At 38.7% G+C, this 26849-nt stretch overlaps 1 protein-coding gene across 4 annotated transcripts in view; it reads left to right on the top strand.

Moving 5' to 3' along the window:
• cyth1a (cytohesin 1a) overlaps window positions 1–26604 on the top strand; it is a 48305-nt gene extending 21701 nt beyond the window's left edge. For 2 of the 4 annotated variants that reach the window (XM_038277432.1, XM_038277431.1), the window contains exons 2-13: window positions 11257–11339; window positions 14138–14202; window positions 15077–15143; window positions 15232–15350; window positions 17354–17434; window positions 17579–17691; window positions 18373–18521; window positions 18607–18719; window positions 22829–22907; window positions 22990–23058; window positions 23183–23337; window positions 24480–26604. In XM_038277432.1, the coding sequence (XP_038133360.1) occupies window positions 11257–11339; window positions 14138–14202; window positions 15077–15143; window positions 15232–15350; window positions 17354–17434; window positions 17579–17691; window positions 18373–18521; window positions 18607–18719; window positions 22829–22907; window positions 22990–23058; window positions 23183–23337; window positions 24480–24558 (1172 nt within the window). In that variant the 3' untranslated portion in view covers window positions 24559–26604. Of the gene's footprint in view, window positions 1–3796; window positions 3995–11256; window positions 11340–14137; window positions 14203–15076; window positions 15144–15231; window positions 15351–17353; window positions 17435–17578; window positions 17692–18372; window positions 18522–18606; window positions 18720–22828; window positions 22908–22989; window positions 23059–23182; window positions 23338–24479 lie in introns of those variants that run through there. The other 2 variants (XM_038277433.1, XM_038277430.1) reach the window with 2 other exon arrangements.
• The last annotated feature ends 245 nt before the right edge of the window (window positions 26605–26849 follow it).

The raw sequence follows: 26849 nt of genomic DNA, 5'->3' as shown, positions 1-26849 counted from the left end.
AGTCATTTTAGGATGTTAAAGCCATATTTTAACACTTTTTTTTTAACATAGAAATGCAAACCTTTGTTTCTGAGGATATATTTTATATTACAAAAATCTTTGGGGGTAAAAGACAGGCTATATTTATTTAAAACACTTATTTAGATAATTTTTTATTGTTGTGTAAGGTTGAACTTTTATTCCTCTACACAATAAACAGAGCAACGCACAAACAGGAAGCTGGGAGTTTGACAAATCACTCAACCGGAAACAGGTTTCAACACTTTTTGTAGGGGTTTAAAACGTCATTAAAGCAAAAGAAAAAAAGAAAGTAGCAGGCGAAGGGAAAGCCATCTAAAGCGAAGCTGCTTGTTGATTAAAACAAATCTTCCCAACTTTTTCCCACCATGTGTTTCAGGACGGGTATTTTTAACGGGGAGGAGGATGTTGACAATAGGACGTCCACTGATAAGAATCAAGGCTAGTGGCATCAGGGGGACAAAGGCGTGCATTGTGGGAAATAGCAGCTCTTCCGCTTTTGAGGGATAACATAGAGAAGAGCTGCATAGAAAACAGTAGATGCTAATAAAACAATGGATTGTTCCAGAAGGTGACGCTGCACGGTCCATAACGATGGATCTGGTGCCTTTGAGTTCCTGCATGCATGAAGTTGTTGCACATTTAGACTTTTTAACCCTGTTTGCTTTAGCCTCAAGCTGCACAGTGCAGAGGCCTCTCTATGCATTCTGCAGCGCTGCATGTGTCGGGACAAGATATCCAGGCATCAGAAAAATATGCCAGAAGAAAATTAAACCCTAGTCAATGCTGTTAAATATATTCTTGTGTATGTTGCAATACTACAACTCTAATATACTGCTTACTGTTACATAATCAGTTGAAGTAATAATCCAAATTCTTTCACTGTAAGAAGATAAAAAAAAACATAAATAACAAAATAACAATACCTATGTCCTCTAGTCATTCGATGATTGGCCACAACTTGACATTTTACTTTGAAGGGATTAGAAGCGAAAAGAGCTTTGGAGATCATGCTGTGTGCTAAAGAAATTCATTATGTACGTATTTTTTTTAGTTTTCATTAAATTTTACAGTTTTCTCTGTTGTTTCTCATTAAAAAGTATAATAAAAATAGAATCTAATCTCATTGGTTAGAGATTTTATTTTGAAATTCTCCTTCATCAGGTCTGATCTGTGACCAGCAGGTCAGATATACCCCCCCCCCCCCCCCCCCCCCCCCCATACATTATGGATGCACGTTAACAAAATTGTCAAAACTATAACTTTAATAAAAGAAAAAGTAAAACCATCTGGAAATGATTACGTTTGGGACACACAGATCAGACCTGTAAAAACTTTCTGTATCGGTCAAAAAAGGCATAATAAAGCTTAATACGACAGATCTGAGATCAGCTGTATTTAGTAAAATATGCTTGAGGGTAAGGATACAACAGATTTATTTAGCTATATTTTTATTTCAATATATTTCTATAGTGGTTTGTGTGAGGAAAAGGTTTTTCAGCAATAGTATCAATCTTGTTTTTCTTATTGAGTTTTTATTTTTATTTTCTATTAGGTGTTATTTCCCCCCAAAATACCCATAGTATTTTTTTTTCTGGGAAATAACAGCACTTTCAGCCTGAGCTGAAACTAAATTTTTGCATTACTCAGGAGGTTTTGTCGCTGCAAGGCGACCGAGTTCAGGCTGCACAGCTATGAGCTCCAGTTTGACTCATCCGTCTCCAAGCAGACATGAGGCAAGCCTGTCTGCTCTGTGCTACAGGAACACCCTGCGCGGGTGGATCACTCATGCTGTAGAAATTCAGTCTGTAACAAATAATCCTGGGAAAATTGCTCAATTTCTTGGGACACATTCCCATTAGATCCTGTTTTACATCCAGCTGGTGTCGAGCAGATTTAACTCAATCTTGTAGGCAAAAGTCATTATGACCGGCCTGGAAATTAAATGTCTTAAATTAAATACCAACTGGGTCTTTATTAATAGTCTTAAGATTGAAAGTTTTATTTATCAGTCAGAATTAAAAACGTTCATGATGTTTGTTTTAACTTCATTTTAGACATAAGTCTTTGCTCAGCCTTTAACATTATGCAGACTCTGGTATATTTGGTGCTTAAGATCTCTGGTAAACATTAAATGATTTAACCTTTTAAAAATGCACTAAAAGATGCAGTCATTTATGGAAAAAAAATGAATCAGTTTCTGGGAAACATGAACGTTTTCTTTTCCATAAAGTCAAACAGGGCTTTTGAGCTAAATATAAAATCTTATTTTTAGTGTGACATTAATTCAAGCAATCCAGCTCAGTTCTGTTTCATTAGTCATAAATAGGATCTCATCCTTTTTTCTTGTCATGCGAGGCTATAAAACAGGAAAGAACAGAGAATGCTTGGTTTTAAGGAAAAGCAGAAATGGTTTAAAAAAACAAAACAAAATTCATTCAGCTAAAAATTTCCCAAAGGTTTGAGTCAGAGCCAAATGCACACAGGTGCATCTCCAGATTTAGATGCCAACCAGCCGCTTGTAAAGAAAATCCAGCTGAAATCCTTTTTTTCCCACCATCACAAACATAAAGCACCCTGCTTACTGGACTTATACTGTAGCTGTGTTTTTCCCCAAAGAAAACCCTATTGGCATAAACACTACAACTCTTTGAACTCTTTGAAATATATTTTAAACAACTAATGATTATTTTGCTCATTTCTTCACTTTTAGTATAATTACTGCTCTTAGTGGGTTGCTCTTTCAGCTAAAGGCATATTTTAGAGTCTCTATGCTCCAGTTAACTATTAATCGATCGCTAAATTAGTTGATGATTAATTCAATTATCAATTAATCACAAATAATTGTTTCCCCGCCTTAAAATATGAATATATTTTCCTGTACCAACTGTGCCATATTTGAAATATATACATAAATATATACATAAATAAATGAATACTCAATAAATAAATAGGCATACAATTAATTGCCCCCAAAATACAATAAACAAATAAATGTAGGTAGAAATTAAATTATACAGTGAGACATAAATGCATATATCTCTTTTAATTAGCTTCTTTACTTTTTCGCCTTTGTAATGATTACCTTAATTTTTTATCGACCGTTATAATCTTCAACTTTATTTATTTATTAGTTATTTTTTTAAGTATTTATTTATGTGCATGATATAATATTTTTGTCTGTTTTATTCTTCCTTTGTATTTTTTTACCCTTTATTTCTTCAGCGTTATTTATTTCTTCCTGTCGTATTTACATTTCTGTATGCATTTCTGCCTCATTATGTAAACGAGGAAGGGGTGTGTTTTATAGTGTCAAGATGATAACCGACAATAAATAAATAAGTTAATTATTACAAAGGCGAATAAATAAACAAGCTAATTAAAAGAGATATATACGTTTATGTCTCACTGTATAATTGGATTTTTACCTACATTTATTTGTTTATTGTATTCTTATTTATTTATTTATTGAGCATTTACTTATTTCTGTATTTATTTTTAAATATGGCAGAGTTGGTCCTTCGTACCAAATAATAAATGATAGAGAAACTTTTTCAGACTTTTTCAGCAAAGATTTATGTCCCCACTTAAAAATAAATGAGCTTAAAGGGCTTCTAGTGCTAGTATTCCCATGCTGTTTAGCTTTATTTTACTGTAAGAGGCGAAGCAGCAAGCAAAGCAACCACTGGGTGGAGCCTTCATGTTAGTAGTAGGGACAGAGAAGCATGAGCAGAGGGATGTGAGGGATCCTCCTTCCCAAACAGACTGTGTCAGTGTCAGCGTGCAGCGAGCGCACTGTGAGAGCTGATAGCAGGGCTGAAAAGATCCAACTGTATCTCTGGCCCTGCCTTGAGGAGCAGACTCCTTTTCTTTGCCACTTGATGAGGATGTCTGAGCAGTAGGATCTGATTCCTTTATCAGCAGGAGTAGAAAGAAGAGCCAAGAAGAAGAAAAAACTGGGGAATATCTCACTCAGGTTGGCGCTGAAACATCATTCTGTTGGTTTCTCAGCTTGTGTCACTCTCCACTAACCCGTCTGTTTTGTTTGTCTGTGGGGACTTTGCTCGGATTTCTCTGCTGTAACTCTGAGACTTTGGTAAATCAATAAATCCGTAGAAGGGACAGAAACCTTGTCAACCACTTGTGGTTTGCCTCCTCTCTGTGAATGTCCTGTCATTCTCCATTCTAGCTTGTTGTGGATATCAGAAAGCCTGTTGTTGGTTCTTGTGCTGAGATGATTGAAAGGTGGGTCAATAACTGGACAGCGGGTTGCTGTCAGTGAGGATGTCAGTTCTCTCTGAAGTTGAGGGGGATGGTGCTTAATGATTGACTCCTTAGAAGTGTAAGGGAGAAGGGTTTATAATCCGACACAGTGTTCCAGTCCTCCATTTATTAGATTACATTTAAAGTAATTGAAATGCTAATGTTGAAGTATGAAAACTCAGACCCTGTGTTTGAGCTTTGCAGAGGAATGTAACTGTTTCCAGACACAAAGAAGGAGTTGTGATCATCCCACCAGTCTTCCCTCTGACTGCCACTGTATGACCCACGCCTCCTTGGATTAACAACAGGGCTCCTTCTCCTGTAGTCCTCTGTCACCTTAGGTCCACCTACCCACGGGCCGGGGAAAGTTGGATTCTTATCGCCATCTTTGACCCACAGCACTGTTTAGATGTGTTGTTCATTTATTGGGGTCTTTGGATCTGGAGGGCATAGTTGACCAAGTTTCTTTGGTTTAATCACATAAAAGGCATTAATTCCTCCTTTGTTACACACTGGTTTTAGAAGATCATTTTTGCCTTTGGAATCAGTTTTAATACTTAGATCTAGTCTCACGTGAGAGATTGCATTTGTTTTTGTTTGCTTAAACAACTTAAAGCTGCAAAGAGCAGAAAATCCACCAGTGTTTATCTCCTGGACCTCTGTGTGCTTATGGTCGTGCCTTGGCCGGCAAGAACTATTGATTCTTTTCATGTGTTTTGAGCTGGTTCATCAAATCTTATCATGAACTATCCTGGTTTTTGCTACCATTTGGACCCTCATCCAGTGGACTATTTAGCGGAGCTTGGTGCCTTTTAAACTTTCAAAGTTGTTTCACAAATCATTTTTAGAGATGCACTTTCCTTCCTCAAATATTTCAGTGAATGCATACGTAATGTTTTTCTTCTTCCAACCTTCATATGGCATATTTGGACCAGAGCTGATGTCATTCGGTTCATAAGGACGCATTTGTTATAGAATATTCCTTTGCTAATTTATTTCCCCTATTTATTTAAAAAGACGGTCTGATGTTTACTGGATAAGGTCATTGAAGTGGCTCTGGGTTGGATCTTTGGTCATAAATAAGAAAATTGGACTCTTTGCAACCTTTTTATCTTCTTTTATCAGTAACAGCATCCACACTAAAGAGTGTTTACATCACTACGATCTGCTAGCGCTGATATATGGCTCATTGATTATTAGCAAACGTGGCCTTTTTAGATTAGCTCAGATATCGGCCTATAAACATTTCAAAAATAAAATCTTTGAGACACTGGAGGAGGAGACGACAATAGACACTGATGTTGTTGGTTGTATTTTATTAATGAGGAAACCAGAGGAGAAGATTTGAAGCGGTAAGATGGAGCAGGTAGAGAGGTGTTGTAATGAGGTCTAATGGAAAGGGTGTAGTGGCTGTTAGAGGTATTATTAATCCCCACATAGGTGAAGAAAAAGCTTTTCTGCACTGAGCACTTGATGTAAGGAGACAGGTTGTTGAGCAGCATCATACACCGTGTGCACAAATGTAATCAGAGCGAAAGCAAACAACACATGGTTGCAGAAACTGCTCCATGTTTGCATAATTTCTCTGTCAGCAGATGCAGTTAGTTTGTTATAAATCTTTGAACTTATGGGTGTTGGATTAGTTCATTGCACTCCTCAGCCTTTTATTTAAAAGTGCACTTATGGTAGCTGCATAGATAAGAGGTTATTCAGTGATTGCATGATTTTTTTATGTTTTTTTTTTCTGCAGCAAGTTTGTACCTCCAGTGATGAGCAAAGCCTCTTAATTTGGGTCACATGTGAAGTGGTGGGTCGGTGGATTTGGGGGGGGGGGGTCCTTTCTGCACTCAGATTTCTAATTTCCTTATTTTCCGAGGAGAATTCTTCAGTGATCTGGGTGGAAATGAGGCGTCTGCCTTCCTCCGCAAGGATGGCAATCAGAATGGGTATTAGTGGCTTTCTCCCGCTGAGGGAGACGGAGCTATATTTGATACCTCCCTTGATGTAACCCACCACAGTCCTCTCTGCTGACCCAGCCCTCACTAAAAATGGATCTGCTTCAAAATGCTCAAAGATGACAAAATTTAAGGGCACGCTTATGGTCACAGAGAAAATGTGAATTATGTCTTTTCATTAGAAAATGTGATTCAGTATATGTAGAGGGCAGTTTGCAGCAACGTGGTGCTGCAGCGTTGAATAAGGCAACCTGATTAGTTTAAGGGAAACAGTATTGACTTTTTCCAAGTCATAAATTGGATCGAAAGGCACTCTAAAATAATGAAAGCTGGGACAAAACATTTGATTTTACTACAAAAATGTGTCTTTAAACACTTGATAGAGTGCACTTGGCATTTATTTTTTTATTTTTAAGGACTTGTTTTGTTTTTCTAAAAACACGGTGGCTTAATGCTTAGTTTCCTGATTGAAACCAACTGACTTCAGTGTAAGTGTTTTATTTACATATTGCAGATTCTCTCTTAAAATCAGGGTTGACTCACTTCCAGCAAGCGGAAATGAACAATTATGTTTCCATGCACTGGTGAAGCATATCTGAAGCATTCTTTTAAGAAAAAGTCCAAAACAGCCAATTAAGTAGTTGGCCAACAACCTCCTGAAGACAATTACGGGTCAACTTTAATTTGGAGACACGATAATCATAACTATAGAAATGTTTTGGCAAAGAAATAAAAACAAACATAGCAGATTTATTTATACCCACCCGAGTAGGAAGGGAATTCTTCTCTCTAGGAATTTCATCTTTCTCTTTGGATTTATAGGATCTTATGTCATGTCTTGGAAGACTTTGTCCAACCACGTGAGCCTACTCTCACAGTTGCTTCAAGTGTCATACAACATGGGTGAAGAAAAACAGAGCACAAATATTTTCTAGTGACCCTTTGTTGAGCTGGTATAAACCAGATTAATACATGTAGTTCAATCTGAATTCTACAAGGTATTAATCTGGAGAGCCTCCTGTAGAAAGTGTTTGCAAAAGGGAGGGACTTTCAGTACAATTCTTTGAGCTGATTGGACCAACTGGAACCTGCCTCCTTTGTCAACCTTTTATCCAATCAGAGCAGAAGCTGTGATGTATAAGTTTCTTGGTTTGTTTCAGAACCAGAAGAGTAAACTGATCAATCAATCTGGTTGTGAGGAACGAGCAAACATGTCAACCCATCCACAAAGGCCCAAATCACCCAAACAGACAATCCCCTGGTACATCCAGTAGCACAGCCATGTTTGTCTAGCTTCAGCCTGTGCTTCTTGTTGACGTCGTACACGTCACTACATTTCAGTGGTTCGAAACATTTCTGTATTCAAGGCTTATGCATCTATTGGCTTCTGGCAAGGTCTATTTTCGGGAGTTTGTGAATTCACACATTTTACGACGATTCATCTTTTATCAATTCCTCAAATTATAGGTCCACCCGAAAATTAAGAAGTGACTCATGTTAGTCTGATTTCTGAAACATGCACAACTAAAAAGGTTAAGGCTTAAATGCTTAACTGCTTGATGCCTTTACATGCTTAAAACAGTAGGAGTTTGTAGATTTGATGGATTCACGGAATTGGGATAAAAACTGGATTTTTCCAGCTCTTTACCACCAATCAGGAAAGAAAAGCTTAACCTTAACTGGTCAACTTATTTGGCAAATAAAAATGTGATGGATTTTTGTTGTTTGACCGTATGTTTTTTATTTAATTTGTATTTTTGTAACGTTGGGTTATGGCGAGAAGTTGCACTTTCCTGACCCAGTGCCAACAGTAGCGAGAAGCACAGAATGGGTGTGCATATGCAGAGTCATGTTAGTTTCCTGCTCTTTGTGCCTCACTTCAACTTTTGTATGCACAATTTCACACGCACATAGAAAACAATGTTGCCCTGAATGACCTGTTTTCCAGCTTCTCCGTAGAGTTTTCTGCATCTGAAGCATCCAAAAGTCTCAACGCTCTAAATGTGGGCAGAAAGGATGAGAACACTCGCTTTTTTTATTTCCACTGGACAGAGAATGCTTATTTGCCTTGTCAGTGCAGAAGATTGCAGACTAAGAGTTGACTGTTGCTCTCAGCATTTACCTAATTGGCTGCCCGTTATTTGCAGAGTTGTGGGAAATTGCCCCCAGTCTGAGCATCTGTGGCACAAGCACTTAAAAAACAACATCTTTCTTCTCCTGCAATGCTGATTAATTAGAATTGGGATTGATTTTAAACACAGTCTTAAAAACTGTGTCTCAAGTCCTTCGATTCATTCCGTGTTTTTCCTTTTCTGGCTTAAGTGATACAAGATAACCGATTTCTTGCTCAAATTATCTCTTTTCTCAATTGTTTGCTATTTTTCTCGGAGCCAAATTATAGTGTTCTCTGCTGATCATCTCCTGTCCGTCTTACCAAGTTTTGGAATGTTCTGGTTGCCTGAGTCGTGCTGCACAACCCCACAATCATGTTTCCAGAAAGAGAAATTGACCAACTGCTATGCAATTATTGTCCAGAAGCATCGTTGTCACTTCTGATTATAAAGTCCAAGTGGAAAAAGTTGTACATTGTGGTTTCCTTCGATAATGAGAGAAGTTTATGGGATGACGTCGCAGTAGGTCGTAAGGTATGAAGTGTGAAGGGTCAGTGTCAAACTGCCTCAGGAAGAAAACAGGGTTTTGTTTTGGTCGTCCTTAACAGGCGGGTGAAAGGCACCAGTTCTGTCCTGGTTTCTATTGTCCATTATTCTTTAGTCAGACATTCCAGTAGATGTCACGGGAATTAGCCTCTAGGAGTTCAGGCTTACATGCCTCATGTTATTAAAAATAAGTAACCTCTTTTACACGAATTGTTCTCAAGGTGAAAAGTTCATTCACCGATTTAGGGGAAATGGAATCAACGGCTGCATTTTTTTAATAGAAAGCTGGCAACTTAAAAATCAAAGACCTCGTATATTGAACATTTCTTCCTTCCTACATTCAATCACTATGTAACACTTATTTTGTTAAATGTTTCTAGAGTTACACAGGGTCAAGATTTCTCTTTGGACCTCCAACCTTTGAACTCTGCCGCTGCGTTAATAAAGAGCTGAGGTCAGAGAGCGGGGCTTAGGCTCGGCCACAGGAGGAATCATAGAAAGAGGCCTGCGTTATTAAAATTCAGAAACACAATTTAAACCGCTTAACATATTTACTTGCAGTCATCATCAGTGTTTGCAATATTACCTTCTCAAAGTATTACAGGGTACTAAATTACAAGTGTTGGGTGTGACACTTGGGTTATTGCTCATATTTTGACCAGTTGGTTGAACTCTAACTGACCTTTTGGCCAAAATTTCATGGACATGTTTTTTGGCCATGATGCTTTAACTCGCCAAGAGTAGTGAGGCCCTGTTCACAGTTTTTCTGGCCAACACTGAAAACACTTATTTAGGACGCATTTTATTGAGTAGCTCGAGTTTTGACTGCTCCAAATCTCCTTAAAGCCAAAACTACATTTTATTTTTATTTTTTTTATTCAGCAGTGGTCTTGTAAAATTACTAAAATCCTAGAAGTCAAATACTCTAGTTAATACTTCTTGGTAATATGCACCATAATCCATGGAGACCATGCTATTTTGTTTAGTAAGGGCATTGTTAGCAAGACTTGATGAAACTTTAAGTGTCGGCCTATGAAGTACTTCTTGTCTTACTTCTTAATAAAACTTCTTATTCACTAAAGTTAGCAGGTTAGTATGTTTTTTTACACACAAGTGGACCTGCTAACAATCTGCATTTGGCTACCTTCCCATTACCAAGAAAGCTGGGTCTAACCCTAGCTGGAAAACTGCAGGGCCTCTTTCCCCTCGCCGCTGTGTGTCTGGTGACGCCATCATGACTAAAAGTTGATTATGTCACCAGTTTGGCAGCAATCAGGATAGTAAACAATGGAGAGCATGGAAGGGAGCCATGGCCTAGTCCATGGTCTTTATTGCTCAGCTCTTTTGTTCGTCCAGTCCATTGTACCAGTGCTGCGCCATTTTTAACCAATGGAAGCAGAGTTGTTTTGGCTTGTAAGATCAGACATGACTGGCGCAATATGCTGAAGTCCTTACCTTAATGGTATCATGCAAATTAGTGCGTCGACCTGGGTCAGATTTACTCACTGTAAGCCAATCGGAGCTGAGCTCTTAACCAAGACGCTTGCTGAGTCGTTTGACCTAGGTCGACGCGGGACAGTGAGCTGTTCCCACTCAAACTAAAACTTTTTTTGGCACCAACAGCAACCGGAATGGACAGATTTGAGTTTAAGGTGAAATGTTACTATGTTAGAATAATTTCCCACTAAATTCATCGAATGTAATCTGACATTCATACACTAATATTTGTTTCTTCATTATATTAAATCGGCTATCAAAAGCGTCCATTTTGCGGCTGCAAATTGAAGTGTTGTAAGGTTCTGCTTTCTTGATATACGAGTGTTGATGAAAAAAACTGAGGCTGATTTTGTTCTCTGTGCAGGTAGTGCCCACGTACAGCTGGTTTTAACTAGGACACGCTGCTCGGCCCCCAGCTGATGGCACAGGCCAAGCTAATTATAGGCTCATATTGTGAGAGAGATACTTAGAGCACTTTGAAACCCATCACGTTTGTTCTCCCCTGAGTTTTTATATTGTCAACAAGAGGTTTTCTGCTCTTCAGGGAGAACCTTACTGCTGCAGAAATGAGTCCCAAACAGGGCACAATACTTTCATTTGATAATAATGAAGATTATAACAATCAATAAATAAAATAATCTGCTGTTTTTATTTTAATCATGATATTTAACCTTCTGCCTCTGCACTCCAAATCCCTGACCCTGGCTTTGCTTTCACCTTTTGGTTTCCAAAAAAAAAAAAAAATTAGAAAGTATCATCAGATTTTGGTTCACCATTGCACCCCTTAGGGATATACTTAAGGAGTAGACGTGTATAGATAAGCCTACTGATGCTAACCTTTCATCTTCTCTTTTATCTCCTTCCAGTTCCAGACGATCTCACCCCGGAGGAGCAGCAGGAGCTGGAGAATATCCGCCGGCGAAAGCAGGAGCTGCTAGAGGACATTCAGGTAATGGGGAAGAAAGAGGCAGTTTTAATTGCATGGGTGTAATAAATATATTGTTAGAAAATGAATGAAATGCATTTTGGATTGCTTTAACCCAACATAAATAGTGAAATTCTTTGCCTAAATTGTTTTTGTGTTTTGGGGTCAGAAGCTGTTGCTTATTTATTTCCCAGTTATCTTCTGCAATCCTTGTGGAATGTGAGGTATTTCCTACCAATAGGTCAATTCCTTTGAAACTGTTCCCTCCTCACTGCTCACTGGTTTTTCTTCCTTAGGTGTCCTACAACAACAGAACAAGATGTTTTTAGGTGTATATTTGAGTCTTATTTAGCACTTAAATCCACATGTGGGGTCTAAATTGACCCTGTGTGTTATAATTCTTTAAAATCTTTCAAATTAAAGGTTATAAAACATTCATATTCTGTTCGTTCTCCAGACAAAGGGAGAAAAAACATGTTTTGACTTCTGATCGTACGGATTGATCGATCAAATGCTATAATCTGAATGGCTTGTAAAAATAGGTAGATGTCAAAAATGAAATTCCTCTTTTGTATCATCTTAACCAAAATAATAGAAGTGTCTTTAGTTTATTGCAAAAGGACAACAATTCTAATTGGTGTGATTTTGGACCCTACTGGTGGAAGAGTGTAGATATTGGTAGGTTTTGCATCCAAAGGTTAAAACTGGTTTAAATTTAAAGTGGATGTTAGTAAAATAAGAAAATGAGTGTCTGAGTGAAGGCAGTGAAGTGGTCAGGGGAATGTTTATGTATTCAAATTAGTTTTGAGTTTCCATAGAAGACATTTATTTGATTCCTGTCATGACCCGTTCACAGCTGATTATTCTAGATTGCAGCTCAGGTTAGTCCTGTCACTCAGTAACACGTAGTAGTGAGTGAATATCCCCCCCAGGGGATAGACGTAGGGTGAGTTGACTTCTGCTGACCCCTGTGGGCTTTGGAGGTGGGCTCCATTACTTCATTTTTACGAGTCTGGGACACTGATGCTGCCCTTCCCCCTCCTCCCTTTCGCACCACCAGTGTTGCTTCTGTTCCTCCACCCTCCTCACCCCCTCAGTTGTCTGACCCCACTCCCCTTTTGTGACTCCCTTCTCTCTGCTACTCCTGAGTGTCAACCCACCACAGTCCCTGTCTTTTTTTTTTTTTTCTGTATGAGGTCTTTGTTTTGGACGAGAAGCATCTGAGGAATGTATTGTGATTGCACTGGCTTGAAAACACAGATGTGTCTTTTGTGGTTTATCTTTGCTAAGTTAGTTTTGTCCACAATGAATGATATGCTATCACTGAAGCTGGGTATGAATGAAGCTGCTCCGTGAATGGGAATTCTGGATTCAGCATTCAGACAACAAAAGTTTTGTATTTCATAACAAGAGGCAAGTGTTTCCTTAAAAACTAAGAATGTCCATTTTTGTTTTCTCATATAAAGCAAATGTTTCAGAAATCACAAACTGTATCTGTAAAGTATGTAAAGTGTCTAATCCCTGTATTGTTTATTTTAGTTTGTGGTTTACTTGATTGTGATTATTATTATTCTGTATATCAAATGGGATTCTTTGTTTCCAAGTTTGAAGACATTTCACTTTCTAATTGAAAAAAGCTTCCTGGATGGGAAGCGAAATGTCTTCAAACTTGGAAACAAAGTCCAGTGGATTGTTTTTTAACTTTTTGGGAATTTGGAAAAAAGATTCTTGAAAAAAATAGAAGCTCAAAGCATAAACATAAACTCCATTGTGGTGGCCTTCCTCCTGTTCAACCATCCATCTATTTTCTTACACCCTTATCCCAAGTGGGGTTGCAAGGTGCCTATCTCCAGCTGTCTACTGGCGAGAGGCGGGGTACATCCTGGACAGGTCGATGGACAGGTCACCAGTCCATCACAATTAACCTAACATGTCATGTTTTTGGACTATGGGAGGAAGATGGAGTACCCAGAGAGAACCCACACATGCTCAGGGAGAACATGCAAACTCCATGCAGAAAGGAATCGAACCCAGAACCTTCTTGCTACACACTGCGACACTGAGCAGTCCTTTCCTGTTAAACCATGATTTTCATTTGCTACAATGATTGGCTAAAACTAAACTTCGGTAGGCGGGCAGTAGATGTCTCTCCACCCAATCAGTTCTGCTGTATGTTCCTCCTCTCACCTACAGCATTTGATCTTCAGATCTCTGAGCTCTATGAAGAAAAGTTTGTAGGAGGTCAGAAAACAAGGTAGCAGAAGATGGCCAAAAAAACTGTAAAAATTTAATTCAAGTTGTTTCTCCATATGGGGACTGCAGTAAGCCATACTGACAGCAACTGGAACTAAACAGACTTCAGTTTTTCATCATCTTGAATCCTTTTATGCACATCATCTTATATCAACCCCAATAGATAATACTGGATCTCTTAAATGACCCAAATTTTACATTAGCTCTCCTACATTCTAGTATTCCATCTCTATATCAAGCTGACACCAACCCCCTCATCATCATCCTCATCATCTTCTTATGACCATTATGCCCGTCTGGCTCCAACAACATCGACTTGATCGACAAAGACATCCTCTATAGCCATCAGTAGAGTGCATCATAAGACACCATCCACTTACACATTGTTTCAAGTCAGCATATGTTGAGGTTTTTTGCCTTTTCAGCTGTTTTTCAGGATAACTGGGAAAGCATTGATCTTTTTTTCCTTACAGATTATTAGTTTGTTGTTCTGTTTTCCTAACACCCTGTAATATTGATGGAAAGAGGACCTGCAGTGTTGTAAAATTTCTGTTTGTTTTTCTTTGCAGCGGCTGAAGGATGAGATAGCAGTAGTGACGAGCGAGATCGAGAACCTTGGTTCCACTGAGGAGAGGTAAAAAAAAAAAGTGGACCCAACTCTTCCCTTTCTGTTTTGCCTAAGCTGGCTCATTGCATCCCTTCTATTAAGTTAGCAAAATGAAGCTGTCAATTATTCATGTTTGATGGCTAAGTCGGGTTTTCCATCACACTTAATGTCCGTCATAAATTGGCTTTGCTTTTAAGGCAGTTTAAATGTTTCATCAGCCACGCCCCCCCATGATGGGAGGCCCCATTGAATAATGCAGTGGGTGTACTGGCAGAAGCAGACAATAGATGGTCCCTGAAGGAGAGCTTGAGATCTGCGTCTACTTAGGCGGATCAGCATCCTATCAGCTATGAAAATATCATCTAACCATTTTTACACTTGCATTAGGAACCCACTGAGGATCCAAGAATATTCTCATGGTTTGAGTTGCATGTGTTGGAAAAACAACATCTCTCATCACTGCTGACAAACCAAATTGAACATTTATTTCTCTGAAAAGAGGTGGTGACATCCCATCAGCCGAGAACTGAGGTGCACTTTGACCTCTGAATTATTCAAAGCCTGAGAAATGAGACATTCCCATATGCAGCTCAACCTTTTAACATCTTACTTGTCCGGCACAGCATCACCAGCCTCTGCCAAAAAGAAAAAAAATGTCAGGGAGAAAGACTCTCCAAGCGGAATAAATTCACCACGGCTCCCTGCTGATTTATTGAACGAGAACCACACCAAAGGAATTTATTGAAGTAATTTGACTTGTTTGACTGATAAGCAGCCAAAGTTTGTGAGGAATATTTAAAGCTTTATTATTTTAGTTAAAGACAAAACTCATCTCTGTAATACATAATCTTGTATTAATTCCAAAATCAACTAATGATATAACTCGATTTTGACTTTCCAGGAAAAATATGCAGAGGAACAAACAGGTGGCCATGGGCCGAAAGAAGTTTAACATGGACCCCAAAAAGGTTTGTAGCTGCAATAAAACATTGTTGTTTTTGTTCCACCTGTTTGGACATGCAGGGTTTTAATTTGGAGGTCTGATCTCTTATTCAGGGGATCCAGTTCCTGATTGAGAATGACTTGCTGAAGAACACCAAGGATAACATCGCTCAGTTCCTCTACAAAGGCGAGGGCCTTAACAAAACAGCCATCGGCGATTACCTCGGGGAAAGGTCAGCGAGGCGCTTCCTTTCCGCTTCTCGCTCTTTTGCTTTCATTCCTCTTTACTAGCAACTATCCATCGGGTGATGGAGCCATTTAATTCACAGAGCGTAGTTTTCCTGTTGCTTTTTTAACGCTTTATCAGGCCCACGCCAATTCCTTCCCAAACACTAGATATTGGTTCCACAGTTATAGCCTCATCTGAAGAGAATGTCTCCTACTCAACAGCCTTCATATGTCTTACATTAGCACTCTCATTCATAAGTGAACTGACCAAGACACTAAGAACTTAGGAATGCATGTTTAAAGCTGAAGGATTTCACTGGATATGTAGATATGATCAGAAAAGCCTGAGCTTAATGTCCAGTCTGGAGTTCTCTGAGACTGTTTAGTGTTATGAAATCCCTTTGTGGGGTTTTTAACGAGTACATTTCTTTGTTTTGGTTTCTTTATTTCCTGCAGGGTTCTTGAGATTCTAGTGGTCATTTGTCCAAAGTGATGACTGGATATGATGCTTAGCTCCTTAGAGCCTCTCCGTCATCCCAAAGGAGAGATCATTTACTCTGAAGGACTTTTAGGGCGGGATGAGCTCATGATCTAGTTTAGATAAGTAGACAGGGGTGGGGATATGTATCCCCCCTGTTGGATTAGGGGTGTATCACTTGAAATACTAATGTTTTAAACCAGAAACACACAAAAGAAGTCATTACGTACAACTTTTTAGGTTCTCTCTGAATCTTATTTCTACATATCTACATTTCTTAGAGGCCTCAATCTGGCCTTTACAGATTAATACCATTAATCAGTCTTCTTCAAGGTTTGGTCCATCAAAGAATCTCTGTCTTTTTATCAAGCATTTCCCTCATATAAATTTAAGCAGATCTATAATGCAACAATATGTCAAAGCAGCTCTAACATTCTTATGCTATTTTTTTTTTTACTATAAATGATCATTTATCATTTATTTTATGTGTAAATATGAAATTATTTCAAAATAGAGCTATAAAACCTGTATTTTGTTACAATTTTGTTATAAATTGTCTTTAGCAGCTTTAGCAAACAACCTAGCAGCACACAAAGCATAGTTTATGTCTTTATTGATGAATTTAATTATTTAATTCTGACATTTGCTAAAATCCCTTCTGTTATATACTGTATTTCTCACTCTGTCTTACCATCTCACATCCTGAATGAACCATTTTAATTGTTTTTTTTATCGACTTTTCTTCCTCTTATTTCATTTTAAACACCTCACTGCTGTTAAATGTAGCTTTGCTGTATTGTTGCTTCACTCAGCAATGACCTGCATACCAAAAGGTGTTTATGAGCACTGCCTGGTAGTGTGTGTATATCTGGTATCGTCACTTTTCTGGAAAACAATATATTTTTCATGTTTAAACAGACATGTTACCAAATGGTCTGCTGATTCTGTTTCTCTATGCAGCTCCAATACAAATTTATATACTATTAATTGGATAATTAATCTTAATAAACATTGAAGAAGGGAAGAAAGGGAAAAATGGTGCAGCTTTCTTGTCAGAGCTAATAATCAACAGATAAAGAACGATAAGAACACTATCCCAGTGAGTGTATCAGAGCAAATGTCCCTATATTTCCTCTGATTTGACCTCTAAATGCAATTAACAAAAAAAAATAAATAAAATGCTTTTGAAACATGAAAAAAATTATCAGTTTGAATTCAATAAATGATAATTTTTTTTGTATTTCCGATCAGAGATATACAAGTAAAACATTTTTGATTCTCTGGTGTATCACTAGTATTTTTATGTGATTGCTTTTTATTAAACCTTAAAGATAAACTATTTTTATTCATCATTGATCAATCAATCAAATGTGACTATTTAGTCATTCTAACAGTTTTTAAGACAAAGGTCAATAAAAAGTTCACTTTCTTGTCTGATCTGCTTGAAATGTATTTCTTTAATGTTTTGTTCTCTATAAAATATGCCGATTGATGCTAAAAAAAAAGTGAATTTTGTCATATTTCCCTCAGAGACGACTTCAATATCCAAGTCCTCCATGCGTTTGTGGACCTTCATGAATTCACAGATCTAAACCTGGTCCAGGCCCTGAGGTAAGATGTCTGCCTTCAAATGTTGACTTATTTGTAATTTGGAAAGACGCGGCTGTTAGAATCAGACTCATAAAGGAGCCTGAGATGAATCTGCTTTAAGCAGGGAATCAGAGCGTTGCTGAATGAAAGTGTGTTTTATATCAGGCAGTTCCTGTGGAGTTTCCGTCTGCCAGGAGAAGCCCAAAAGATCGACCGCATGATGGAAGCCTTCGCTCAGCGCTACTGCCATTGTAACCCTGGTGTTTTCCAATCCACAGGTAAATTTATTGTGTTTTCCAAAGACACAGATTAACATTTGTCCAATAAATAGCAGCTTGTTCAATATAATTAGCCTTTTATTCTCTAAAGAAGTCAATTGTGAGGAATTCTACAGGATTCATCTAAAAAGCATGCAAAAGGTGTCACCACAGTGCATAAAATATTCAGATTTAGTGCTTATTATCCTGTTAAACTGGCTTGCACCAATTGAAATGTATTTAAATAAGACTGTTAGACCAAGATGTGGTGGCCAGTTAAGGAAAATCATTTCAAAGCGGCTTCGTTTAACAGACTCCTTATCTTCTGAGCTTCTGGAAAACGACGCTCCCAACAGACAGGCGCCGACATGCATGCAGATGGAGATGAATATTTCATGTGCTTTCTCGAATCCAACGGTGCTTATAAGTGCTGCTGTGTCAGCCGTGCGCTTGCCGTGTCGTCCCACGGCTCATGCTTATTGCACGCTTAGAGACGCACATGCATGCTGAAGAGCCCACGTGCAGTGCGCCCACTCTGCTCCCAGACAGTGCTACATCTGTCCACTCCTCTCCGCCTGGACGCATTCAGCTTGGATAGTTTGCATTCATATTTAATCATGTCATTATACTGGAGGATTTTTTTTCTGGTAAACTTTATATTAACCATCCCGTTAACAGAACACCTCTTTTTGTGTGTTCCAGACACATGCTATATCCTCTCGTTTGCCATCATCATGTTAAACACCAGTCTTCACAACCCAAATGTAAAGGACAAGCCGACTGTGGAGCGGTTCATCTCCATGAACAGAGGAATTAACGACGGAGGAGACCTACCTGAAGACCTGCTCAGGGTGAGGACAGCACCAGAACTCGGCGTCTGGTGACGCCCCCTTCTAACATTCTCCCTGTTGAACTCTATCGAACGTTTCGTTTCAGAATCTATACGACAGCATCAAGAATGAACCTTTTAAAATTCCCGAAGACGACGGCAACGACCTCACGCACACGTTCTTCAACCCAGATAGAGAGGGCTGGCTGTTGAAGCTGGGTGAGTTGGACCACTCTAACGTTCTCGCTCCCTCAGGAACGCCCTGACATTAGAGGACCTTATTTCTTTATTTCATCAAAATATAGAGAATGACTGTTTCTCTCTTGAGGTCTACGGTCAGTGAGCACACATGCCTGTGTGTGATGATGAATGTGGGAATAGGTACAAACACCTGAAGGCCTCTTTGCCTGCTTTAATGTATAATAAATCAAACCAGAACAAATCGAAACATTTCAATTATTCAAGATCGTTTTAGAAACTGGATAGAAAGCACATCAATAGTTACTTTGGGGGCTTATAGAGCTGTCCAAAAGTAGACGGACCCTTTGAACCTCGCTATAATTTGTCCTGTTAAAACCATAGACTTCCATTTGTATTTTATGCAGATCTTTTCTACAGATAAGCAAAGGAAGGATGCAAAAAAATGAAAGGAAACAATGCTTGCTTTCAAAAGTTCAACAATTGTTTAAAAGTTCCACAGCTCTGGAACTGGTATACTTAGAGGTTTGAAATTTTCTGCAGCTGTGGTTGACACGATGCAGAATAAATATAATACAATAACACATGCCTGTTGTCAAGCATGTCTTTGTTACTGCTATTCAAAAAATAGGTTTTATTTTCGAGAAGAAAAAGCCCCCAACTATGAGTCATGTTTAAAATGATGCAGATTCAGCTGTGTTTTAGTCACGCTAATTTAATTTGAAGGTAATGATGTAGCACACGTGTAATTTGGGCTTACAGTTCCTTAGTTATTTGCTTTTTCATTTGGGTCTGCTAAAAGAGGTAGAGTCAGGATGAAAGCTGTAGAGAAGTTTAAAGCTAGGTTATGTTACGTATGAAGCATTGCACACAGTGATGGCAGCATCATGATGTGGGCATATTTTTTAGTAGAGAGGGGCAGCGTAGCTGGTCAGAAGTGATTAGAAGATGAATTCGGTTAATCCTGGCTGTTCTAAATAATTGGGTTTCAACAGAAATAATTTGGTATCTACATCTCTTACCATAAATTACACGTCCTCTCTTTCTCCCTTTGTTTCCTCTGAGATATTTTTTCAGTTGTTTAGGTTCACTGTGAAAATAGAAACCCAGTATCAATTGGAAGAAAAAAAAAAATCAGGCATTTACAAAACAGTGAATCTTTACAACCAACTATGATAAAGAAGTGAGAATAACTTTCTCCTATGACTCTTAATGGGGAGAAATGAGTCAAATAATCATGGTGGAAGGGAATATACTTGAGATAAGTGAAATGAAACCAAGCAGAGGCGTTCTGTTGTTTCATGTAGTGCTTTACAGACGCCGACCACATTGAGCGGAAGCGGAGCTCCCTCTTGTGGAATGGATCCTGTAAAGCAGTACATCCAAGCCTCACTGATTTAAAAAAAAAAAAAAAGGATTGTGGTGATGTAATTACTTATCATTTAATTTGATTTGTTATGTTTTTTCCCCCCTCTTCGTTTGTTTGTTTGTTCCCATGATTTTGGCTGTTGTCTTTCCTCAGGAGGTATGTACACCTGCTCTTCCGAAAAAAAAAAAAAAGAAGCTAGTCCATCTCTCTCGGCTCTCAGGTGCTTTCGGTGGTCTGCCATGCTTTTTGTTTCGTTCCTCATGTACTGAATTAGACTCAAGGTTTAGTCACTTTTCGTCTCCTCGTCGGCTCATTTGAAATTTTCCAATGTTTGTCTCTTTTGTGTGTCAATGAGCTTGTGGTTGATTCTGCGCTGGGTGGTCACTGGGTGCATTTGCCACCTCACTGGCTCAAACTCGGGGAGCTGCTGTTTTGTGATCACTCTAGTGAGCAGCTTCTGTTCCTCTGTGTGCTCTGGTGGTCGTTCTCTTTGATCTCTCTGTTTGAAAGGTGCATTATACCTTTTTCAAAATCCTCTGAGCAAAGACCTTTCAGAAATAATCAAATGTTCATTTGAAGGTTGCTCTCTGGTTGCATAGGAAGGGTATACTGCATCTTTTCATTAGCGAAGCTCTGCTCTCCTTTTTAATGGATCTGAAGTGTAACAGTGTGGCTGTAGCCTGTTTTTGGATGGCTGGATTGGAATAAACTGCGCGGGAAGAGCATCTATAAAAAGGATTTGATTTGGATTTCAAAAACAAACATAACTGTAAATGTAAAAGATCTGCAATAATTTGAGCTTCTCCCTCTCTGCAGGGGTGAAAAAACACGACCATTGGCTTGTAATCTAAAAGAAAACATGCTTCCTCTTGACCTCCCGCAGCTCTAATCTTTCATGGGTTACTCCCTCCTTTCCAGTCCAACAACATCCACGCCCTCCTCCTCCTCCCTCCCTTCTGCAACAGCCTGCTGGGATGTTTCTCTACTTTCCAGATGCTGTTGCAGAGGGACTCTATCTATCCAGGAAATAACGTGGCTCATCAAGCCAACTCCAATCTGCAAACAGCTCGGTGAACTTTGCGATTCTGCCCACTGCATCTGCCTTTTCTGTTGGTCTGCATTGTTTGTTTTTCTGTTTTTTTGTTTTGACGCGTGGCGAGGAGCCAATGGTGTCTTTCTCTGTCAGATATCAGCAACGTCTTAATATAAAGGTCATAACAGGGAGATTAGTGGTTATCATATACAGCGCCTTTGCTGTTATATGAAGACAAAAGTGTGTTTTCAATGTTTGTGTAGAAATCGTCTCCAAACCTCACCTACTGGAAGATGACTTTGGCTGCACACCTTTTTTTTCCCACTAACAATGGTGGTGGGATTTTCTTGTCTAGACAAACAGGAAATTAGTTTAAGATGCCTTTAGAGAAAGCAGGTGTCAGTCCAGTCTAGCCTGAATGCTCCCATCTTAGCCCAGATTGTCGGCATCCAGTTCCTCCCTGTGTTCAGCCGCCCATCTGCTTCTGTAATCAGGTTTCCCCTCACAGGAAGCGTTGGTGACAAAGAGGCCAATAGGTCAACCGCAGATCAGTGAGTTTAAAGTTACCTACCATGTGCCCCCTGTGGCTCAAACCCAAATCCTCAAACATTTCTTATTTTGCTCAGTCAGACTTACATACAGCGTCCACACAAGGCTTTAAAATCTGTTTTCTGGCTACTTAATATGCAGATTGATATCATTCCAAGTCCCCCAATGGGCTGTAAACTAAACAACAAGATCCAACCAACAAACATGAATTGGGTCTACTGATTTCATATACATTTAATTATTTCATTTAGATTATTATTCACACTTTAAACACGCAGCTTCCATATTTTCGTAGCTCTTTGCTTATAAATTCCGGATGAGCTAAATGATGGGATGATAAAAGGTAACAAGAACATATAATGTAATGTGTAAAGACACATTAGGGAAAACATTATAATCAAATGGTCGCATTAGAAGTATTTAGAGGAAAAACTAGGAGTAGAAGTTGGAGGATGCGGTTTATTCACGTTGAAGAGAGAGTGAAATTCCCAGCAGATAACAGGAAGGTTTAGTAAAGAACAAGAAGAATGCAGTTTAATCCATATTTTTTGTTTTTTTGCGACATAGTGGATTTAAAAATGCTACAGCAGCTTTTTGTAAATCGTAACGTTGAAGGAAAGTCTAAATTCCCTTTGTCTATAAAAGAGCTTTTAGGAGTTTCAAATGTTAACTCTTTAATCATTTGATCAGTGCATCTTTGTTTGTGCGTGTGCCGCTAAACTGATGCACTGATGCATCCCAGACTGACAGCGTTTAGGAGCATTAACGTCTGGATTTAGCACCATCTGGATATAATCAGACCAGATGTTACTTTCTTTACAATCAGATCTAGAATTAGAAATAAAACTTGTACGTATGCTTCATATTTGCAAACTTTTTAAAAATGCGTTTGTGTGGATCCACCAGATAAATGAAATGGGAGAGATTGAATATAAGCTGTTTTAGTGTAGTTTAGGATTTCTGAGGTAGTCGTTTTTTTTATATCCACAAACTCTAAATAGTGTGGTGAAGGGGAGGACTTGGTGTGGTTAACAGGAGTCCCTCGGAGCCGTCATCTGTCTGTCTGCCCATACATCCGTCTGCCTGTCTGCTGCTCCGCTCGGTGCTTTTGGTTCTCATCTCTCCTTCTCCTTGTCTCCTGATCTTGCCGATCCTCTCTGATCGTTATTGTTTGCTCTGCAGGGGGCCGCGTTAAAACTTGGAAAAGAAGATGGTTCATTCTCACAGATAACTGCCTTTACTACTTCGAATACACCACAGTGAGTATCAGCTTTAACAGGAAGAGTCTAACTTCAGCGTGCAAAACATGTTTTTTTAATGAGTTTTTATTGTTTTTTGCAGGACAAAGAGCCCAGAGGCATCATTCCGCTGGAGAATCTGAGCATCAGGGAGGTTGAGGATAAAAAGCCTGTAAGTAGAGCACCCTCTAGTGGTGCATAAAGAGATTACATAGGCTTTGAGCTTCACTGTCTATCAGATTTTATTTTTTCTGATTTGAATCTATTGGATTCTGATTTCTATTTTCTTTTGTCAGAATTGCTTTGAACTTTTCATCCCCGACAACAAAGACCAGGTCATAAAAGCGTGCAAAACTGAGGCGGATGGACGCGTTGTTGAAGGCAACCACACCTTCTATCGCATCTCTGCCCCCACAGCAGAAGAAAAAGACGAATGGATGAACAGCATTAAGTAAGTTCTTTTTCTCACTTTTTATTGACCCAAAACAAGAAAAATAAAGTTTTAGATTAGGGAGTTAAAACTTTTGGGGTCAGGGTCTCTGTAGCTCTCTCTCGGTTATCAAAGCGCTGCATCCTGAGGAGGCGGTTTTAGCCTTTTGAGTCAGGTGCGTAGAACCAGGTCAAGTTCAAATGTTCCAGCAATCGAGTCGTCTCCAATCAAACCCCAGGTTTAGATTAAACAGGGTTTCCGCGGATCATTAAAAATCATTAAAAGTCATTAAATCATTATTTTTTTAAATTAAGGCCTTAATTGGCATTACAATTAATTAAATGTGTTTATTGTGGCATTTAAAATGCTTTATTAAAAAATTTTTATAAAAACAATTTTGTCAGACATATTATATCACGATATATTTGGGTGGAACTGCTTCAGGTTGATCACAAAGCTATATGTTCAGAAAAGAAGCTTGAGTCGGAGAAAAAGCTAGAGAATGGGGTGGAAAAAGCAAATTTCAACGAAAGTGGCTGGAAAACGAGCAATTCAGGACATGGCTGCAGCCTGTCGACGGGTAGCTGTTGGTGGCATTAAAATTATTCCTAAGAGCAATATAAGTGCATTAAAAAAGCATCAAGTTAGAGTTATTCCTTCCTGTATAAACCCTGTTAAAGAATGTTCATCAAGTGTCTGAATGGTCTAGTCAAAGCACAGAACCAGATCCCTTTCACAATCTGCTGCAACTATAGAAAAATGATGTTCAAAGCTGTGCTAGCTAAATGAGTCTGAGTTTCATTACCAAGAACAACCACAAAACATTTGTCATTTGTGATGCAGATAGATAAATACCACAAAAAACTGTAGTTTGATATATATTGACTCAGTCTAAACGCAAATACATATTGCATAATCACAGCTCCTATTTTAATTTTTAATATTTCTAAAAAGTTGCTGTATTTCCATCTTATTTTATGACTTGGTTTCCAGCATGACTTCTTATCAAAACCTGTTGAATCTTTGTTTTTTTTTCTGTGACCAAATTTGTAAAAAGGATTATAACATCAATTAATTCAAACTACTTAGGTAGATGCATGGGTCTATAACAGCTTAGATTACAGACTTTATGTAAATTTTCTCCTGCATCTGTTTTTCCACAGAGCTGCCATCAGCAGGGATCCCTTTTATGAGATGCTTGCAGCCAGGAAGAAGAAAGTGTCTTCACTAAAGAGGCACTAGACTTGATCGGATCCTCCAACGTTGCACTTGAAAGAGAAGAGGGGTCAGGCCGTCTGCTTCCTCTGCCCGGATCGTTGCAGAGTTCATGGTTGAGGTTTCCATCAGACCTCTCCAAGGAATTCTTCAAGAATCAGCTCTGAAACTCTACAGGCCAGAAGAAAACAGGAAACATGGTGGAGATTTAGATAATAGCTGCGGTTCAAAGCTTCCTCAAACCTTCTGTCTGAATGTCTCTTATTTTTTTTCTCTCTCCAAGCTTTGGATGTTCTGGGTCTCAGGCAGGAAGGGAATCCTACAGGTTAAAATCCCCTTTAAGAAAAGCTTTAAAAGTCATTCCTCACAGTAACTGTTTATATTGGCAATATGTTTCTGTAGTCGCCTCTTGCACACTCAGCAGGTCTGACCCATGTGTGACACCAAAATGTTCCTCTAAGGTCTTTTCAGACACGCTTTAATCCACTGATTCATCTTTGTACTTCTGCCTTTGATTATATTAAACTGTTCTTGCGCCTCAAGCTGCTGAAGAATGTTTTAGATGGAGGGTTGGAATAGTTAGTCGTATTTTAGTGCTTTTTTTATTTTAGAAATAAATTGTAGCTGAAAAACCTTCTGTTACTGAAGGACCTGCCACTCAGGAGATTAAATCCCAAAAAAACGAGGACCTCCTCACAACCTTTCTAAACTTGCCGGGATGGTGTCTGTTTTCAATTTTAATCTTTAAAAGTTGATTTTCAAAATTTCCTGCAGATTTTCATTTGAATGAATGTCTTATTAAAAAATGAGCATCTTTATCACCTTATAGTCCTGAGGATGCCTGAAACACAGCAGTTGGCTCCTTTTAGGGCCCCCCTACACCAACATCATCTATCTTTGCCTCCTATCGGATCAGTTTGCTTAAATCTGAATCCAGAACATGTTTTTACAGGCGCTCATTCTGCAGATGACTTAACATCAGCAGTTAAGAGCAGAACAACCTTTAGCATTGTTAGTGCAGCGCTAGGCAAAACAATGCACCTCATCCTGAACACACTCACCCCTACTGTAGAATTTGCTGTTCATGATGTGGACTTTGTTTCTGCTTCTAGTTTGTATGCAAGTAGAAAAACCTGAGAAAAGGGCAAAGTTGTAGAGAAAAAGTCTAAGCTAAGAGAAACCAATAGGAAATTACAGTAAATTATTTCAGTATTGTCGGGGTTTAGGTGGAGATTTAAAAGCAGGCCTTCTACATGTACATCAGCATTTGTACCTATTTCCAGATGTCCAGTTTGGAAAAATCTCTGTTACCGGGTAAGATGGCGAGTTTACCCTTTCTATCACAAAATCAGATCAGTACCAATGTATAATACTGAAGTAATTTAAAAGTTAGAGAATGTTAGTGCTTGGAGCTTTTGAGTAAATGTGACTGGGAATTGCTGCTGGTTGGCGAGCCTAATGTAGTTTTCTTTACCCTGTCAAGCACATCTTTTTTTTTCCTTCTATGTAATTTTTTTATTATTAATTTCTGTGCAGTGTTTGTTTTTGATTTTTTTAAAATAACCTCTGATTATTGTAAAATACTGTAAACTTCAGGTTGTTTATGTTGAAGCCATATTGTTAAAAGAGATCAAACAAAAACATCTTGCCGTTTAAGCTCTAAACTATGCCTGTAAACGAGGGGGATGTACTCCATCTCAGGATGTTTTGTATGAAAACGGGGACAGGGCTGCAGCAGTGACAAATTGAATACACAATCATATATTGTAAATGTTTTTTTTTTTCTTTCCTTGTCCAAAGTGAATAATCTGCTCAGTTTCCTGTTTCTCATCCTCTCTGCTGCATAAATGCTTTGCTCCTAGAGGATTAGGAAGGAGCGCACAGCAGAGGGAATTCTCAACAGTATTGTTTTATTTATCAAGGTTGTACATATTTAAATAGACAGTGGACATCTAGTTTTGTTAGTTTTGCCTTTTTTGTTGTTTTTGTTTAGTACACTGTCATAGTATTTCAGATTTCTATCGATGCCATTTACTCAATTTGAAATAAAGCCTCATTTGTCTCAAGTTTAAAGTCTCTTTTGGAACGTGTGCATTTCTAATGTTGTCCAGTAGGGGGCAGTGTAGGACCGTTTAGGTTGAGAAGCTCAGCGTCAGCTGTGAGCACGTGATTACCGTATTTCCCCTTTAGGGACGCCTTGAAATTGAATCACGCTCTCTTTCCGATCAGGCTTCACTCCAACCACACACACGCCAAAAAAAAAAAAAAAGAATGTCCCGCCTTCTGTTACCGTTTAAACCCAGCCCTTTTTTTTTTCA

The sequence above is a fragment of the Cyprinodon tularosa genome, unplaced genomic scaffold (assembly GCF_016077235.1).
Source record: "Cyprinodon tularosa strain WSP-4 unplaced genomic scaffold, ASM1607723v1 ctg131, whole genome shotgun sequence".
Taxonomy (NCBI): Eukaryota; Metazoa; Chordata; class Actinopteri; order Cyprinodontiformes; family Cyprinodontidae; genus Cyprinodon; species Cyprinodon tularosa.
The sequence above is the reverse complement of the archived record's forward strand: the minus strand, read 5'-3'. Positions and strand labels throughout refer to the sequence as shown.